At 51.3% G+C, this 18,114-nt stretch overlaps 2 protein-coding genes across 9 annotated transcripts in view; one reads left to right on the forward strand and one right to left on the reverse strand.

Annotated features, from left to right (window-relative positions):
• CAND2 (cullin associated and neddylation dissociated 2 (putative)) overlaps positions 1 to 16,678 on the reverse strand; it is a 34,063-nt gene extending 17,385 nt beyond the window's left edge. Inside the window, exons 1-7 of one of the 2 annotated variants that reach the window (XM_040491916.1) lie at positions 16,575 to 16,678; positions 11,225 to 11,368; positions 8,250 to 8,404; positions 7,436 to 7,559; positions 3,777 to 4,042; positions 2,298 to 2,403; positions 1,978 to 2,120 (exon numbers count right to left, since the gene is read on the reverse strand). In XM_040491916.1, coding sequence (XP_040347850.1) covers positions 1,978 to 2,120; positions 2,298 to 2,403; positions 3,777 to 4,042; positions 7,436 to 7,559; positions 8,250 to 8,404; positions 11,225 to 11,368; positions 16,575 to 16,642 — 1,006 coding nt within the window. In that variant the 5' untranslated portion in view covers positions 16,643 to 16,678. Of the gene's footprint in view, positions 1 to 1,977; positions 2,121 to 2,297; positions 2,404 to 3,776; positions 4,043 to 7,435; positions 7,560 to 8,249; positions 8,405 to 11,224; positions 11,369 to 15,517; positions 15,642 to 16,574 lie in introns of those variants that run through there. The other variant, XM_040491915.1, reaches the window with a different exon arrangement.
• Positions 16,675 to 18,114, forward strand: part of TMEM40 (transmembrane protein 40) — a 59,805-nt gene continuing 58,365 nt past the window's right edge. For 6 of the 7 annotated variants that reach the window (XM_040491924.1, XM_040491923.1, XM_040491922.1 and 3 more), the window contains exons 1-2: positions 16,675 to 16,923; positions 17,062 to 17,222. In XM_040491924.1, the coding sequence (XP_040347858.1) occupies positions 16,682 to 16,923; positions 17,062 to 17,222 (403 nt within the window). In that variant the 5' untranslated portion in view covers positions 16,675 to 16,681. The remainder of the gene's footprint in view (positions 16,924 to 17,061; positions 17,223 to 18,114) is intronic. The other variant, XM_040491925.1, reaches the window with a different exon arrangement.

Raw genomic sequence — 18,114 nt, forward strand, 5'->3', positions numbered from 1 at the left:
AGGGGGCAGGGAGGAGGGAGTCAGGACTGTTTCATCTTTCAATTTTGATTTACACACTATTAGGAATGTTACCTGCCATTTAGTGAACACCTACTGCGTGCCAAAGGTGGTGCCAAGCACTTCAGATCCACAACCTCATCTGAGCCTCACAACCATCTTGTAAGACAAGGATTATTTCGCCCCTGTAGAAATGTGGAAACTGGGGGGGAATGGCTCACCCCAAGTTACATGAGCAGGGATACAGTTGGAGTTAAACCAGAATCCTCCCTTTGTCTCCAGACCCTTCATTGTTTTGCCTACATGAGGGACAAAACTAACTTCCAAGTCATCAGTGAGAGTTTAAGACAATGCATTTGGGGCACAAAACCCATCCTTTGGTTTCAGAACTGGCTGTGTGATGTTTCACTTGTTGGGATTCCAGAAACGACAGTTGACAGGGCCTCCCTTTGGCCTCCTCACTTCCTCCACCTCTGGCCCCAGCCTCTCAAGTCTGGATTCTGGCTTCCAAGCAGGACTACTAACAAGGAAAAGCTGTGTTTGTGTGACTTTCTACTCTTCAAGCTTTCTACTCTCCAAGTACAGACCTCATCAAGTACTTTACCACGCCTCAGGAATGAGGGTGCCTTGAGCCCCATTTTATAGATGACAAGAATAAGGCTCAGAGAGGGTGAGAGACTCTCCTGAGGACACACAGCTAGGAAACAATAGAGCTAAGATTCAGGCCCACGAGGTCCACCCATACATCTGGAAAGACACACATGAGGCTAAGAAGGGGACAGTCCTAACTAGGGACAGTTAGTGTGTAACACACACAGATCCAGTGTGTTCTTTCTATCCATGCCACTCTGCAGATGACTCAGACTTTCAGAGCACTGACATCTGGAGAAGCCATAGTGGGCCATGTGGATGGTCCCATGGATGTGTCCTATCAGCACTGCAGATATCCTCGGATGGATCGTTGTTTGTTATCTCCACCCTATGCCACCCAGGAAGAAAAATCCATAGCTCCCTGCTACTGACAAGAAAATGCTCAACCTCCCTGGCTTGGCATTTGGGCTTCAAAACGCCTGTCCAACCTTGTCTCCTACCATCCCATCTCACCCTGAGTGAGATCAGGCCCTAAGTCCTTTGCCTCCATCAATGCCCTACCGGCCCAGGGCCATCAGTCTGAGTGACAGCTAGGACCATGGGCACGAATGGAAAAAAGCCACTGCGTCCATTCCCCATCCAGGTATCTCTCTCCCCCTGCCAGTACCTATCATTCCACTACTAGAGTTTCACTCTGCTGGGTGAAAGCTTCATCTCTTAGAAACTGTTACTAAGCAGGTACAGATATGGCAGCATAGAGGTGGAGACTGCAAGCCCAGTTTTGCCACTTCCTAGCTGTGTTATCGCAGGCAAATTTCTACTCGAAGTCGGGGTTTCCTTGTCTAAAAAATGGGGATAATAAGAGGCACCTGGGTGGCTTAGTCGGTTGAGCGTCTGACTTCGGCTCAGGTCATGATTTTGCTGGGTTTGTGAGTTTGAGCCCCACGTCGGGCTCTGTGCTGACAGCTCAGAGTCTGGAACCTCCTTCAGATTCTGTGTCTCCTCCTCTCTCTGCCCCTCCTATGCTCATGCTCTGTCTCTCTCTGTCTCTCAATAATAAATAAACGTTAAAAAAATTTTTTTAAATGGGAATAATAATAAACACCTGGTTTTCTAGGGTTATTAGAATGACCATGAAATGAAAATGCTCAGCACACCAGTCGATGCTCAATAAATGACAGCAATTACTATCATTACCTTGATCTGTGCAGAGGGTGGGGGCCTGTGGAATCCAGATTATGCAGGTCAGGGCTAGAGACTGAGGAAGGCTTAAGACCACGGTGGAGGTGCCAGATGTGGCCTTGTCTCTGGCTGGGGGGCCGAGGGGGTGTCCCAGGAAAGCTGCACCCATTTCCGCCTTCTAGCCCCAGTGACCAGTTGGCCACCCACCTTGCTCACTGAATTCATTGTCTTCTGTCTCCATCTGCTCTTCATCCTCGTCACTGTCGTAGTTATAGTTGGGGTCATGCTTCATGTACTGGAGGCAGAGGCTGGTCACATTGGGCACATGAGGACCCATCTCCTTGGGGCATCTGTTGGGGTGGGAGTGGGGAGGCTCTGCTGGACAGGCAGGACAGGGTAGCAGGTAGGCCCAGTGGTGAGTCCTGAGATCTCAGTGCTTTGAGGCCAGCATCCTGTCCCACCCCTTCCCCACCAACTTCCCAAAGAAACCGTGGGCCCCCCTCTCCTGGCACCCGTACTGCACCTACTTCCTCAGGAAGGCCTCAAAGGCCTGGAGGCAGGACTCCCGGAGCTCATCGTCATCCAGGTTGCAGAATTCCTCCACCAGGGGCATCAGGCGGTCCAGGTGGGCCCCTAGAGAGCCAGGTGCATCACTGAGGGCAGGCCAGACCCATCCCCAGGCTCCCTCAGGCCACAGCACTCAGCTAGTCCCTGCACCTGCAGCCCTGGCCACTGCAAACTCAACTCAGCAGCTTCAGAGTTGAGCAGATGTGGGTTCTAGCCTTGTCTCTGCCACCTATGACCTATGCAACCTTGGACACAGCACAACACTTCTCTGAGCTTCATCTACTCATCTTCCCAGTAGGGACAGCAATGCCTACCAGGCAGAGATTTTGTGAAGATTAATGACATGTTGCAGATAAAGAGCTCCACCTAAGTTTTGGCACAGGGGAGGCACTCTTGTTGAAACTATTATTCATGCCCTCCTCTTATTTCCTGCACTAGGTTGTAGCCCTGGGTGGGAAAAACAGAAATGCAGGCACTGCCCTTATGCACCAGGCAAGAGGTGCCCACCTCTTTAAAGGGTTCTGTCCCAGCCCTTCTCCAGTCACACCCTTTCTCATTTTCCTGCCCAATTGACCATGAACCCTAGTCTGACCCTGTGCAGACATCCTTCTTGGGTTCATACTCCCAAGAGTGACCAACAGGTAGCTGTTGTTTGAGAGAGGATGTGGACAGAGCATGGACTTCAGCCTGTGTTCCCCATGTGTGTTCATAAAGTCCTTGGAGTGAGAGAGCCAGAGAGGAAGGAGGGGTAGACCGTGGCCAACTCTACCCACACTGCCTTGTTCCAGCCCAGAACTCTGACGTGCTTGAAGATAAATTCAACCCCAACTGCAGGATTCCATTTCTATAAAGCTAACCTCTGGTGACAGAAAGTAGATCAGTGCTTGCCTGGAGTGGGGCAGAGGGAGGGTCGGACTGGAAGAGGGCACAGAGAAACTTTGGGGGGTGATGGAAATGTTCTGTACCTTTATTGCTGTAGTAATTTCACAGCTGTACACATAGGTCAAAACACACCTAATTGTACACTTTAGATAGTGCAGTTTACTGTATGTACCTTATCCCCCAGCAAAAATTTTAAAAAATTCAAACCCAGCTTATAGATTGTTACTATAGCATATCTGTCAAAGTAGGACGATAGAACATATTGTATTTAAGTTTGGTGGCATGATTTACAATTACCCGGGAGACTCATAACAGGTTGGTAAGGCTCAGAAGCATGTGGAGCTCAGGGCCCACCCGCTGCCTCTCAAGCTCCGCCCTCCCCCTTTGAGATGTTAGCCATGCTCCCTTACCTAGGCTGACACTCCGGCCCCACCCCTCTCCCCAGTTCCGACCCTGCCTGAGCCACACCCCCTTACCTAGGCTGCAGTCCGCCCCAGGCCCCGCGGCATCGCCCCACTTCGGCCCCGCCCCCTTACAGAGGGGCTCCACCCCCTTACCGAGACGGTGGCCTGCCTGTCGGCCGACGCTACCCAAACACTGGATCAGAGTGCGGATCGCGGCGGGGCTGGCGGGCGCACGCGGGCCGGGCAGCCGATCCAGCAGGTGGTCAGCGAGCTCCACGAAGAGGTCGGTGCTGCAGGCGGCCGCCAGGTGGCCGAGTGCCCCGACTGCCCGCTTGCGCACGGCCAGGCGTGGGCTGCTCAGCTGCGGCAGCAGACAGTGCAGGAGGCTGGCATGGAAGGCACCCAGAGGGGCGCCCAACCTGGGGAGTGGGAGGGGACGTCGGACGGGGCCCACCCAGAGGGCAACCTGGGCCAGGCAGGTCTCCTTCCCCCAATCCTCTCCTGACCTCCTCGCCAGAATTATGACAACCCAATGGGCCTTGGTATAAGGAAAGGCGCCCTGCAACTGTGTGGAGTAATTATTTATTCTTATTACACAAGAGAAGGAGAGGGGAGGGACTTTCTCAAGACCACTCAGCCAAGAAATACAAGGCCAGGAGTTGAATCCAGATGTCCAGGTTGCCAGCCTGGGGAGAAGGCCTGATGGTAATAGAGTCTGGGTGTCTCCAGTGAGGCTGATTTCCTTGGGAGTCTGGGCTTTGCCTCTAGGCACACTCTCCAAATACCCTGACCGTCCATCCCCTTTACTGAGATCACAGTGGTCTAAAACCTACCTCTGACCTGGTCACTCCTCTGCCTAACTCCTTCAATGGCTCTCCAGTGCCCTTTGGATAAGCTGAGCTCTGAGATCAAGGCAAGAGGCAAAACCAGAGAATGCGCAGGTAGAATACAGCCCCTGCTCACTTCAGCAGCTTCTATCCTCACCTCCAAACAGGCCTGTGCATTTTCTGTCCCCCACATATCCTGAGACCTTTTCTTCTCTCACTCCACACAAGCACATTGACCTCACGCTCTCATATCCAGGCCAGCTCGCTGGATTTCATTTATTTATTTGTTCACCTACAATGTCATAGGGCCTGTGCTGGGAGCTCAGGTGAGCCTAGGGCCTGCCCTCATGGAGTCTTTGGTTGAGTGGGTGCCTCCCAGGCACTTCAGATTCAACATGCCCAAATGAATCCATCACCTTCTTCCCCACACACCTGCTCCTTGTTCCCAGAGTGCACCCCACCACAGCCAATGGCCCTATGTCTGGGCCCCCACTTAGTAAAGCCAAACGCCTGGGTGTCATCTTTGAGTCTTTGCCCCTGACCCACTCCAAGTCTATTTCCCTGTGGAGTCTATCTACTAAATACAACCTGAGTTCACCTGCCTGCAGAAGCCTCCTAACCAGTCTCCTTGCCCATTCAACCCCTCCCATCCACCATGCACACTGCAGACAGGAAGAGGAGTCTGAAGCACACAAATATACACAAGGCATTCCTGGACCCCTGCCCTGACCACCACCCCACTCCTCACACATTCAGTGTGATCTAAGCTCTTGCCCAGCCCTCCCCACATTACACCCGAGCGCCACACCTATGCTGCACAACCCCCAGGACCCTATGTCTTCTCCAGCCTCTGGGCCGAAGGCAGTCTCTCCTACCAGGGTCCCCTTTATGCCCACCCAATACTGGACAAGTCCTGCCCATCCTTGAAGGCTCAGCTAGCAGGACCCTCTCTAGGAAGGTTCCCTACCCCCATCCAGGTTAGGGGCTCCTCCTCTGAGCTCCTAAAGACTCTGCTCTTTTCCTTACTGTTATTCTTACTCCCCTTAGTTTATGTGTCTGTGAGCTCCTTCCTAGCAGTGCCCCAGACTCCTCCATCTCCACATTCCCAGTACCAGTTCAGCACCTGACATTTTTCTGGGTGGTGGAGTAGGTGCTCAAGTCTTAAAGGGTGAATGAATGGTTTTAAAATGTGCAATACAATTTAAAATACAGGCCCAACAAAAGTAGACAATCAGATCAATGGAACAGAACAGAGAACCCAGAAATAGACCCACAAACATATGGCCAACTAATCTTTGACAAAGCAGAAAAGAATATCCAATGGAGTAAAGACAGTCTTTTCAGCAAGTGGTGCTGGGAAAACTGGACAGAGACATGAAAAATGAACCTGGACCACTTTCTTACACCATACACAAAAATAAACTCAAAACAGATGAAAGACCTAAAATGTAAGACAGGAAGCCATCAAAATCCTAGAGAAGAAAGCAGGCAAACACCTCTTTGACCTCGGCCGCAGCAACTTCTTACTCAACATGTTTCTGGAGGCAAGGGAAACAAAAGCAAAAATGACCTATTGGGACCTCATCAAAATAAAAAGCTTCTGCACAGCAAAGGAAACAATCAGCAAAACTAAAAGGCAACCGACGGAATGGGAGACAATATTTACAAACGACACATCAGATAAAGGGTTAGAATCCAAAATCTTTAAAGAACTTATCCAACTCAACACCCAAAAAACAAATGATCCAGTGAAGAAATGGGCAGAAGACAGGAATAGACACTTCTCCAAAGAAGACATCCAGACGGCCAACCGGCACATGAAAAAATGCTCAACATCTCTCATCATCAGGGAAATACAAATCAAAACCACAATGAGATACCACCTCACACCTGTCAGAATGGCTAACATTAACAACTCAGGCAACAACAGATGTTGGCAAGGATGCGGAGAAAGAGGATCCTTTTGCACTGTTGATGGGAATGCAAACTGGGGCCGCCACTCCGGAAAACAGTATGGGGATTCCTCAAAAAATTAAAAGTAGAACTACCCTACGACCCAGCAACTGCACTACTAGGTATTTTTCCAAGGGATACAGGTGTGCTGTTTCAAAGGGGCACATGCAACCCCATGTTTATAGCAGCACTATCAATAATAGCCAAAGTATGGAAAGAGCCCAAATGTCCATTGATGGGGGAATGGTAAAGATGTGGTGTATATATATATATACACACACACACAATGGAGTGTTACTCGGCAATCAAATAGAATGAAATCTTGCCATTTGCAACTATGTGAATGGAACTAGAGGGTATTATGCTAAATGAAATTAGTCAGAGAAAGACAAATATCATATGACTTCACTCATATGAGGACTTTAAGATACAAAACAGATGAACATAAGGGAAGGGAAGCAAAAATAATATAAAAAGAAGGAGGGGGACAAAACAGACTCTTAAAATACAGAGAACAAACTGAGGGTTGCTAGAGGGGTTGTGAGTGGGAGGAGGGGCTAAATGGGTAAGGAGCATTAAGGAAGACACTTGGGGTTAGCACTGGGTGTTATACATAGGAGATGAATCACTGGAATCTACTCCTGAAATCATAATTGCACTATATGCTAACCAACTTGGATGTAAATTAAAAATAAATAAACAAACAAAGGCTCAGCTATATCACCCCAAAGAAGAAAAAGAGAAAGAAAGGGGTGAGAGAGAGAATGAACATATACAGGCTTCAGGGCTTGGAGAGACCTGAATTCAACCCCAGGGTCTGCCATTTACTGTTACCTTGGTGCTGACAGTGACTTTGGGCAGAGACAGAGACTACAGAATTGAGATGAAGGAGTTCTCCTTCCTAGGGCTGCCAGGACAAGTAAGGGACCCCAAGCACAGAACATGGTGTGCAGTGAGTGCCAGCTCTGTGGATTTGAGTCCCTCTCTGTCCCCTCGCTCCCGGTCCTCCTTGCCCAGGGTGGCCTCCTGTACCTGCTCAGCATGTCAGAGAGGATGTCCAGGGCTTCCAACTGCACAGCCACATCCTCTTGCTGGGCAATGGCACTGGTGAGCTGGCCGGTGATCTTCCGGCACACGTTGGTAGCCAGGCCAGAGCCTGCACGGAGCAAAAGCATAGCACAGTGAGGCTAGGGCTGGCTTCCACCTCTGGTCAGCCTTTGCTGTCATTATGTTCCTGAGCTCATATTCCTGAGAATCCTGCTGACCCTATGTGGTCCAAGGTTTGACCCAGAGTCTGAAAGAACTAAAGGGGGTTGGCTAAGGAAGCTGAATTGATGGTTGACCTGTTGGCTGATTCACCCCATATCCAACCCCTCTGTCTTCTACCTTCTAACTAAGGAGGAAGGAGAAGCTCCTTTCCTAAATGCTCTTGCTCTTAGCAGGGGCCAAGTGGCCATGTTTTGGCCAGTGAGCTATAGGTAGAAGACTTCTGAGGGCTTCTGGAGAAACATGTGCTTTCCTTATAAAAGACAAAAGACACAGGCAGAGACCTCACCCTGTCCTAATTGACCTGCTAAATGAATTGCTACAAAAGTGGAATGGCTGATCTCTCCAGAATTATGTGAGAAAAGCAACGCTGTACTTCTTCAAGCTGTCATTAGATTTTGTTACTCGAAGCTAAAGCATTCCTGACAGAGCCATGAAGTTAAACAGAGCTGGGTCTGAATTCTCTGCCACCTACTAGCTGGCTCGTTTTAGGTAAATCCCTTCAACTCTCTGAGCCCCAGTTTCTTAACTGTAAATTAGCACAAATGATGATAGTGCCTAATCTCTGGGGCCTGGGTACCTGTGGCTGCGGGGGGGAGCTCCGACAGGACAGTCTTGAGGCCGATGCCAGCGATGTCTCGGAGCTGCTCCTTATCTGACCGCATGTTGGCACAGAGGGCATCCACGATGGTCTCCACCTGGTACTCCTTCACTTTGCCCACCAGAGGACCCAGGCTGAGTAGGGAGAGAGGGAGGGATGGGGTCCAAAAGCCCCAGGCTCAGCCTGAGTCACGCTGCTCCTTAGGGTCCCCTCAGGCCCACAGGGCCACATGTGCTGAGGAAAAGGCTCCAGATCGACAGGGGACTCCCTATTTTGCCAGAAGGAGAGGCACCCTATTGCTCTGCCAACATCATTCCTGGCACCTCCCAAACCTGCACCACCTCCTGGGTTTTGCATCTCAGTGTATGGCCAAACCAGTGAACCCAGTAACCTCAGCTGGAAACCAAGGAATGCCTGAGAGCAGCAGTTCTCAAACTTGAGCGCGTATGAGAATCTACTGAAGGACTTGTTAAAACTGACTTCTGGGCCCACCCCAGATGTTCAGATTCAGAAGGTCTAGATGGGGCCTGAAAATTTACATTTCTAGTAAGTTCTCAGTAGATGCTGATACTGGTGGTCCAGGGACCACACTTCGAGAACCTCTGCCTTAGAGCATTGCTTTGCCTATTGTAGTCACAGATCAGCATCATGAGTGTCATCAGCATCACCCGGAACTTGTCAGAGACGCAGAATCTCAGGTCCTACCTTAGGGCTACTGAACCAGAATCTGCATTTCAACAAAGGCCCCAGGTGATTTGAATCCACATTGAATTTTATTTAAAAAAAAAAAATTTTTTTTTTCAACATTTATTTATTTTTTGGGACAGAGAGAGACAGAGCATGAACGGGGGAGGGGCAGAGAGAGAGGGAGACACAGAATCGGAAACAGGCTCCAGGCTCTGAGCCATCAGCCCAGAGCCTGACTCAGGGCTCGAACTCACGGACCGCGAGATCGTGACCTGGCTGAAGTCGGACGCTCAACCAACTGCACCACCCAGGCGCCCCCACATTGAATTTTAAAAATAGCTACACTAGACATACCAGTTCTCAGCCTTAACTGTGCATTGCCATCACCTGGGACCTTTAAAAAATTGTCACCTGGGTGCTAGCCCCAGAGAATCTGAGTTAATTGGTTTTCAGGTGTGGCCTGGACATTGGCAGGGGTTTTTTTTTGTTTGTTTGTTTTGCCTTTTTTTTTTTTTTAATTCCCTAGGTGATTCTACTGTGCCATTAAGGTTGAGAACCTCTGACCTAAATGAGTGGTTCTGAGATGTTGGTGTTCATTAGAATGCAGATTCCCAGGTGCTGCCTTCTCATCTGCCTACCTCAGCCTCCTCTCCCCACCCCTCCCAGTCCTGAATCTGAATTCCTGGGGAATACATAGCTTCAACAAGGGTCCCAGGATACTCCAATGCATACCAGTTTGCAAACCCTGACTCTCTTGATGTTTTTCTCCATCAGTTCCTCCATCTAAGTAATCATAGGGTTCCCGTTTCCACTCTCATAGTTCCTGATTGGGGTGCAGTGCCCTCAGGGGTGTTCTGGAAATTTATGGGGGCCTTTTTTGGTCATTGTAACTAGTAAGATGTCGCTTCTGGCTTTTATTTTGGGGGTGGGGGGTGGCTGGGAAAGACAATATTGCAAAACAGAACATGTTTCACATCCTGCTGGATGTGTTCTAACATCCCACTGGGCATTCGTATAGGAAAAATAAAACCTTTCTATAATTATCTGAGTCCAAAATCTACTTTCAATTTACATATAAACACAAAGTACTTTTTATACTATTTTAATAGACTCTAAATTTTCCAAGCATATAATTGTGTAGGTAAATTAAAGGAAGACTGTACTTGGTTTTTTGGGAAACTACCAGGAGATGTTCACCGTTTCAGAAAATCTTGTCACCAAGAGCAACGCTGCTTGTGGTATCTGAGTCCCCAGCATCCATACCTGTCTCTACCTACCAGTTGCCATGGCACCCACAATGAGCCTACATTTAGAACAGGCTTCTCATGACTTTATCACTTCAGTCAATGGGCCCAAGCATTTACATACCGAACACATGCTACTGTGTTACTGGTTCTGCTACTGGGAAACCACCATCCACCCTATCTTATCGCTACTGCATGGCCAGAGGGATGCTTCCAGACGACAAACATGACCACGTCATGTTCCTGCATAAAACTCTACTGAATTCCCTCTGCTTGAAATTCATTAAGACGACCCAGAATGCCTGGGCTCAGCTCACAGAGTTCGAGAGGCAATGCCCCAATTCTCATTGACCCCTGCCATTCCTCAATCCTCCACCTACACACACGTGTGCCCTGCACATACCTCATCTTGCTTTTTTAGCTCTAAAGGTACTCTCCACGGTCTCAGGACTGTAACCTCATAGTGCCGAGGGCAAAGACTTTTGGGGCCCCCTGTCCCTTCAGCTCTCACCACTCTTCTGCATGCCAACATGACCTTCCAGCTGCTAGCACCTGCATGTGTACCTCAGGGCTTTCTCTGGCTGGAGGCGTCATGGGATACATAACCCTCCATGCTACCTTGGGAACAGCCTCAACAGGACTTGACAGCTGGCGGGTGGAAAACTCCATAGGGCGTCCACTACAACTGTGTCCCAAAGGCCCCCAGTAGGGTTAAGCTCCATCTGCCCACAGCAATATCTTGCTTGATATTTCACACCTTATTGGTTTTCTTCCTTCCCTACCTCATTTCCCTATTCTCCTACTGGAGTTTTCTGAGATCACTTCCCAAATAAACTTACACTTGAATCCTTGTCACCGGGTCAACTTCTGGGGAAATCCAGACCACGGCACTGTCCACCTCCTCTGGGCCTTCAAGAGCTGCTCAGCAACTATTCTATCAGAAGCTGTACCCCAAAGAGGCAGGGATCCCTGGGGTTCTGTCACACCTGGCCTTGTCCCATCTATACCGAGGCCAAAACTCACCACTTGACGGCCAGGTTCTGCACCTCGCCATTCTTGTCCTCCAGGAGCCTGAGCAGCATCTTTACCACCTTGCGCTCGCTGTCCTCGTCCAGCTGGATGGAGTCCTTCTGCAGCTCTGACATCAGGTCACTGGTGGCCATGAACCTGGGCGTGAGGGCAGAGGAGGATTACTGAGCAGCTCCAGGCCCCAATAATTTGGGAGGTATCTCAGCATTCCCCCAGAAGCACACCTTGATACAAAGATTCAAGGGCAAGTAGATTATCTGCACTGTAGGCATGGTCGGGCTACAAGGAGACCCATGTGTAAGGCACCAGCTGCCACATGGTGGCAGACTATGAGTGGTAGAGCACCCTGGCCAAATGCTGAGTTCTTTGAGGTTGGTGGCTCCTGCTTCTGCCATTTATGTAAATGTGAACTTGGGCATGTCACTTCACCTCTCAGAGCCCTAGTTTACCTGTCAGAAAAAAAAAGGGGGGGATAAGAATAGCACCTGCCTTGCGGGGTTATATGGAAGTTAAAATGAAAGAATGTATGTGATGGACTTAGCATACAATGAGCATTCAGTAAGTAGCACTTCATTATAATGGCATGTTACATCATTCACCTCTCATTCATGCTAGAAGGTCGAACAGACACCTCTCTACCAGACAGGTGGAGTGGGGCTAGCCCTGCCCACCCCCACCTCAGAGAACCCACTCAGCCCCTGCCTTTAGACCAGTGGTTCTCAAACTCTAGCTGACATCAGAATCACCCACAAGGCTTGTTAGACACTGCTGGGCCCCACCCCCAGGGTTTCTGGGATCAGGTCTGAGACGGGGCCCAAGAATTTTCATCTCTAACAAGTTCCTGGGGGTGGGGACCCTACCCTGAGAACTACTGCACTAGGCCATGCTGATGGGCCACAAGCACATCTTAGACACTAGTGTCAACAGCTGACCAGTCCACAGCCATGGCTCCCTGGTCCAGGGTGGGCATCAGAGCCAAGTGCTGCCCACCCACAGGTGGGCAGATCTGTGCAGCCTGATGCTGTGTCCCGGGTAATGAAAACTGCAGTGGGAGTCTTGAGTTGGAAGGCCATGAGCTGGGGCTGCAAGGGCATCATGGAGCACTGCTCCTGCCAAGATTAAGAAGGCAGAGCAGCCTTACGCTGGCAGCCCTCGGCTGTGTCCACCTTGCAGATGTTTTTCTTTCTTTTTTTTTTTTTTTTTTAAATTTTTTTTTTCAACATTTATTTATTTTTTGGGACAGAGAGAGACAGAGCATGAACAGGGGAGGGGCAGAGAGAGAGGGAGACACAGAATCGGAAACAGGCTCCAGGCTCTGAGCCATCCGCCCAGAGCCCGACGCGGGGCTCGAACTCCCGGACCGCGAGATCGTGACCTGGCTGAAGTCGGACGCTTAACCGACTGCGCCACCCAGGCGCCCCGCAGATGTTTTTCAAAAATCTGATTTATCAGCATTTGGGAAACTGGGAAGGTTGATGTAAAAGTTGTGATTTCCAGATTCTCTTGAAAATAGAGTATTTGGATACAACTGGGCCAACATCCCCTGGTGACAATAACTGGCTGGTCAAGGCATGGCTGCCCTCATTAGGTAGGACACTCTCTCCAGTCCACCAGGTTCCCACCAGGCCCACTGCACCTGTTCACTGGCTCCCGCAGGCACTTATGAGGACAGACTGGAGAAGGCCAGAGCGGCAAGGAGAGATGCGGCAAAGTCAGGGCCAGACAGTGGCAGCCCCAGAGAAAGCCTCCAGCTTTTGGTGACCCACCAGGCCACTCTGCCTCCTCACACCAGCCTTGCTTTTGGGCTTGAGCTTGCTCTGTTAACAAGAGCCTCCCCCACCCCTCCCAAGCCTCCTGTGGCAAAATTGATCACAGTCGGGATTCTAGCCTCATCTTTGCAGGTTCAGACCTGCTGCATGATGTCACGGGGAGGCCCCCAGCGCCCTGTTACCGGGAAGGCACTGGTCTTTGTCACTGCTGTTTATTTTTAACAGCTGGGATTAGCCTCAAGCTGCTGAAAGGAAGGAGGCTGGGCTGGAGGCCAGGAGGGAGTGGCAGGACTGACTGTGCCCACCTCTGGGCCTCCTCATTGCAGATGCAGCCAAGGTAAGATGAAGGAGAAGGTTTGCAGTTGAGCCAGGCCAAGGCGTGGGGTAGGCATATGCATTCCTAGGTCTGCCCGGCTGAGGGGACATTCCGAGATGGCAGCCAGGATCTCTAAGCTGCATTTCTGCTGCAGTTCATGGTGACCCAGCTCACCCTGGAAACTGAAGGAATGTGTTCCTTTGCCCAAGATGAGCCTCCTGCCCCCCCCTCTTTCTTCTCTGTTGAACTCCTATTCAACTGTCAAGGGCCCAGCTCAAATGGCCCAGCCTCAGGGATGGGGCCCATCCCCAACCCACAGTCTCTAATCATGCTTGGCTCCCCTGGATAGATTTCTGTGAGAGCACTCTGCACTCCTCATCACAGCACTCCTCAAACTTCATTACAAGCTTGGTCACCAGTGTGTCTCCTCATTAGATTGTGAACTCACAAGGGCCCATCGTGTTCATCCCTGGGACTCCAGACCCAGCAAAGAATAGTTCTGGAGAGGGCCTGGGAGGCAGGGCGAGGGAAGGAGGGAAAGGAGGGAGAGAGCCAGCCCCTGACAGCCAAGCAGCGTGTGGAAACCCGAACTCAGAAACCAACCCTTCCGAGAGATGCCTCAGCATTTCAAACACCCCCGAGTTCCTGCAAATACCCGGCTCACAGAGAAAGAAAGCCGTATTGTGTACATGGATGTGGTGGTGGCAGTGGGGGATGTAAAGCATGTAATTTGGTAGATAAGAGCTTTAGCACTGAAGTTTGGCTTCATTTATTCTAGGTGAACTTAGGCAACTGACCCCTCTCTAGAGTCTCATTTTTCCCACCTATGAAAGGGGAATATTCTTTGCTCCACTTCATAACATCCTTGGGAGGTTTCAATAGGACAACCAGCTCTTCGCATGAGGCAGATGGGAAAACCAGGCTCAGAGGGGCTGTAGGAGCTGTCCAAGGACACACAGCAAGTTGGGAAGAGTCTCCGCCCACCAGTCAGGTCTCCCGGCTCCTCAACAATTACTATTATGTTTTCAAAAAATGATTTGGGAATTCCTGCAAGACCCCCCAGTTTATCCATCTGGCTGCTGGAGACTGAGTGGGAACTGAGCAGCCTCCTGCCCAAAGAGGGACAACATGGATCAAAGGTTTCCTTCACCCTGCCTGGGACCCCCACTTGCTGTCACCACCTGCCTCCAGAAGCCAGAGGACACAGTTTCAGTTTCATTCCAGAGAAATCCTAGAGGCAACTCAGCTGAAATACTCTGCCACATGGGCACCTGGACAGTTGGTCAGCAGGACCCAGCCTTCCTGGTATTTGGACTTTAAAAATAGACACCATCCTCATATGCTTGAGTGGTTTTAAGTGTTCTCAGGCAGAGCAGACTGAAAGGGCTTCTCTGGCTCTAGATGGCAGGGCCAACTCCCTCTCTTGGAGACTGGACCTGGGGCCCAAGAGACAGTGGTGCAAATCCCCTCGGCCGCTAGCCGACTATGCGACCTTGGGCAAGTCACTTCACCTCGCCAAGCCTCTGAAGAACAGGAAAGACAATCATACCACCCAGGCAGAGGGGCAGACTGACTGAGACTGCACTGGACAGCACAGCAGGGAGCCTGGGACCCAGAAAACATTCACTGAGCACCTTCTGTGTACCTCGAACAGACTCTGGGATGCAAAAACGAAACACGCAGGCCTGGCACAGGGGCTAGAAGTGATGCAGTAGAAACATGGGGCAGGGAAGGCGCTGTGGGAGCCCAAGGGAGGTGCCCAACCCTGCCTGGGTGTCAGGAGGCATCCCAAAGAGGTGACAAAAGAGTAGGGGTGAGCCAGGTGAAAGAAGGAAAGAAAGGGGGTGGGGTTTACAAGTAAAGAGTGGGCAGAGGGCATGGCAGGTTTCTGATGTGCATAAGTAACGATTTATTAAACACTTACCTGGTGCCAGCCACTAATCTAGGCATTGCACATGTTATTAACTCTTTTCATACACACAGCAACCCTCTGAGGTGGGTTCTATTATCATCCCATCTTATAGAAACAGAAATTGAGGCTCAGAAGTCCACAGTCACACAGCCAGTAAGTGGCTGGGGCCAGGGTCTGAATCCAGCACTGTGTTCTAAAGCTCTACTCAGAGGCACTTGAGGGGTGCTGAGGATTGGGTGTCAGGAGAGGGCAGGAGCCAGACCAGGAGAACAGGGCCTCAATCTCCTCACCTGTCAGAGGGCTGGAATCAGATGGCCTTGCTGAGATCTCAGTTTCTGGCTTAAGACTGACCTGGATTTGGACCCCACGTCCTCCACTTCATAGCTCTGTGACTGCGACTAGCCCCTTCATGACTGAGCCTCCATTTCCCTATCTGTAAACTGGGGATAAACTGACAGAATGTTCAATAAGTGGGTTATGTTGGTCTCTGTGGGCTCCTTTTAGCTCCCAGGGTCCAGAACTGGCTGTGTGACCAGGGCCAATCCCTTTGGCCTCCAGGGGCCTCAGTTTCCCCCTGAGGATGAGGGGGTTGGACGAGAGGTTTCCTCCTTTCTTTTCAGCTCTGTTCCTGTGTGGCTCAGAGATGTCTGGCGAAAGGGGAACAACGATAAGGGGAGTGGCACCCAAACCCTAAAAGCCCCCACCCCAACCATCACCTACCAGTGCCTGCAAAGCCACTCAGCCCAGCCCCCTCCTTAGGGCTGTGCCAGAGCAAGCCTGGAAGGGGAGTGGGGGGGAGAAGATGCCCTGATGAAGTGCAGGGAGGAGGCCTGGGATGACTCTGAAGAGAAGAGGGCGGTGCTGGGGGTATCCATGGAAAAGTCATTCCCCGGGTCGTGGGCCCGACAAGGGACTGAGTTCCAGTGCCAGGAAGAAGAGGCAGGCGCTGGGATGCCCAAGGAGGGGGCTGAGGGCTTCACCGTGGGTTGAAGCGGGGGGCCTGGGCGCATCAGCCACGGGGAGAGACGAGGGCTGGGCAGAGCAGAGGAGGCAGAGGAAAGGTGCAGAGGGGCGGAGCCGGGGTTCCGCCGACCAGGGGACGCTGGCAGGGGTCGAAGCGCGCACGGTGGGAGATGAAGCTGGGACTGTAGAAAGGGCAGGGCAGCGACGAGGGAAACAGGGAAGCCGGGGAGGCGGACGCGGGGGTCAGGGGAGGGGTGGAGTTTTACGCGGGGAGAGGGGCAGGGGCTGCACGCTCGTGGGGGATGGGCCGGCGCGACCGGAGGCGAAGAAGGCCCGGGTTTCAGTGGAAGGCGGAGAGACTGGGGGCCGGGCAGCGGGACGCACCTGAAGTCCTTGTCGCTGGACGTCATCTTCTCCAAGAGACTGGAGATGTGGAAGGCGGCGGTGCTCATGGTGGCTGCACGCCGCGGGGCCGGCCGGCGGGAGGGAATATGGCGGCGCGGGCGCCCCCTCCCCCGCCTCGCGGCGCGGGCTGCGCTCACCGGACAGAAATAGCAGCCCCCGCCCCGCCCTGGTGGCGCTGCGCTCGCGCCTGGGCCGGGGCCGCCGCGGCAAGCGGAAAGGGGCCTGCGAGAGGCTCTATGGTCTGCTCCCGGGCACCAGCCACTGCTCCGTGCGTGGCACAGACCGACTTGCACACCTCCAGAGATGGGGAGCTCACCACCTTTCACCGGTAAACTCCTCCTGATTCCTATGGGTCCTGACTCTGGTTGCGCGGCACTCGCGTGGGATCAGAGAGTCTCAGGTTCAGATCCCAATTCTCCTGGCCAAATTACTTCACGTCTATGAGCCTCAGCTTTTTCATCTGTAGGCATTCAAGCAACAAGAGCTGCTATTGTGGGTCAAACCAACCAAAGCACTTCCACCCCCACCCTACTCCTCATGTGGCCTGCCTCAGAATCAGGCAGGAGCTGAAGAGTGTACCTAGTCACCAGGTCCCTTGCGTGCTATCTCCAGTCTTCAGGCCACAGGGTAAGTTTCTTCATTTTATAGAGATGCAGCCGAGACCCAGAGAAGCGTAGAGACTTACTAAGTGTGGAACAGCCAATGGATCTGAGATGAAATCTGGACAGACCCTAAATCTTTCAATGCCTTGCGCAACAATCCTTCAATGAAGCTGCCCACGCCTTCTTCAGTTAGGTACAAGCCCAGGGTTGGAGGATATGTAGGAGTACGAGAGAGCCCCGTACCTTTTTAAACAGCCAAGAGGCTGCTGGCTCTCAAGAAAGGGAGGCTCAAGTGAGCACCTCGGTGGCTCAGTTGGTTGGGCATCCGAATTTGGCTGTGGTCATGATCTCTGCGTTTGTGGGTTCGAGGGCCCCGTAGGCCCCTTGGGGCTCTGCACTAGAGGTGCAGAGCCTGCCTGGGATCCTCTCTCTCTCTCTCTCTCTCACCCTCTCTCTGCTCCTCACGCATTTATGCTCTCTTGCTCTCAAAATAAATAAACTTAAAAAAAAAAAAAGAAAGAAAGAAAGGGAGTAGCATGTGCTTCAGAGTAAAACAACACTGCATTCAAATTCCTGCTAGGTTGCTTCCTGGCTGTGTGGCCTTGGGATAATAACACAACTTCTCTGACCTATGTTTTTCTCCCTCATAAGATAAGGATTAAAAATATCTTTTTTAATAGAGATATTAAAAAAATATTTGGGGGCAGCTGGGTGGCTCTGTCGGTTGAGCCCCTGGCTCTTGATCTCGGCTCAGGGTGTGATCTCCATTGTTCATGGGAGTGAGCCTGTTAGGCCCTATGCTGACAGCCTTGGGATTCTCTCTCTCCCTCTCTCCCTGCACCTTCCCTGCTTCCCCCTTCCCCTCTTTCTCTCTCAAGATAAATTATATATATATATATATATATATATATATATAT

This window comes from Herpailurus yagouaroundi, unplaced genomic scaffold (genome assembly GCF_014898765.1).
Source record: "Herpailurus yagouaroundi ecotype Mexico unplaced genomic scaffold, PumYag 183, whole genome shotgun sequence".
Classification (NCBI taxonomy): Eukaryota; Metazoa; Chordata; class Mammalia; order Carnivora; family Felidae; genus Herpailurus; species Herpailurus yagouaroundi.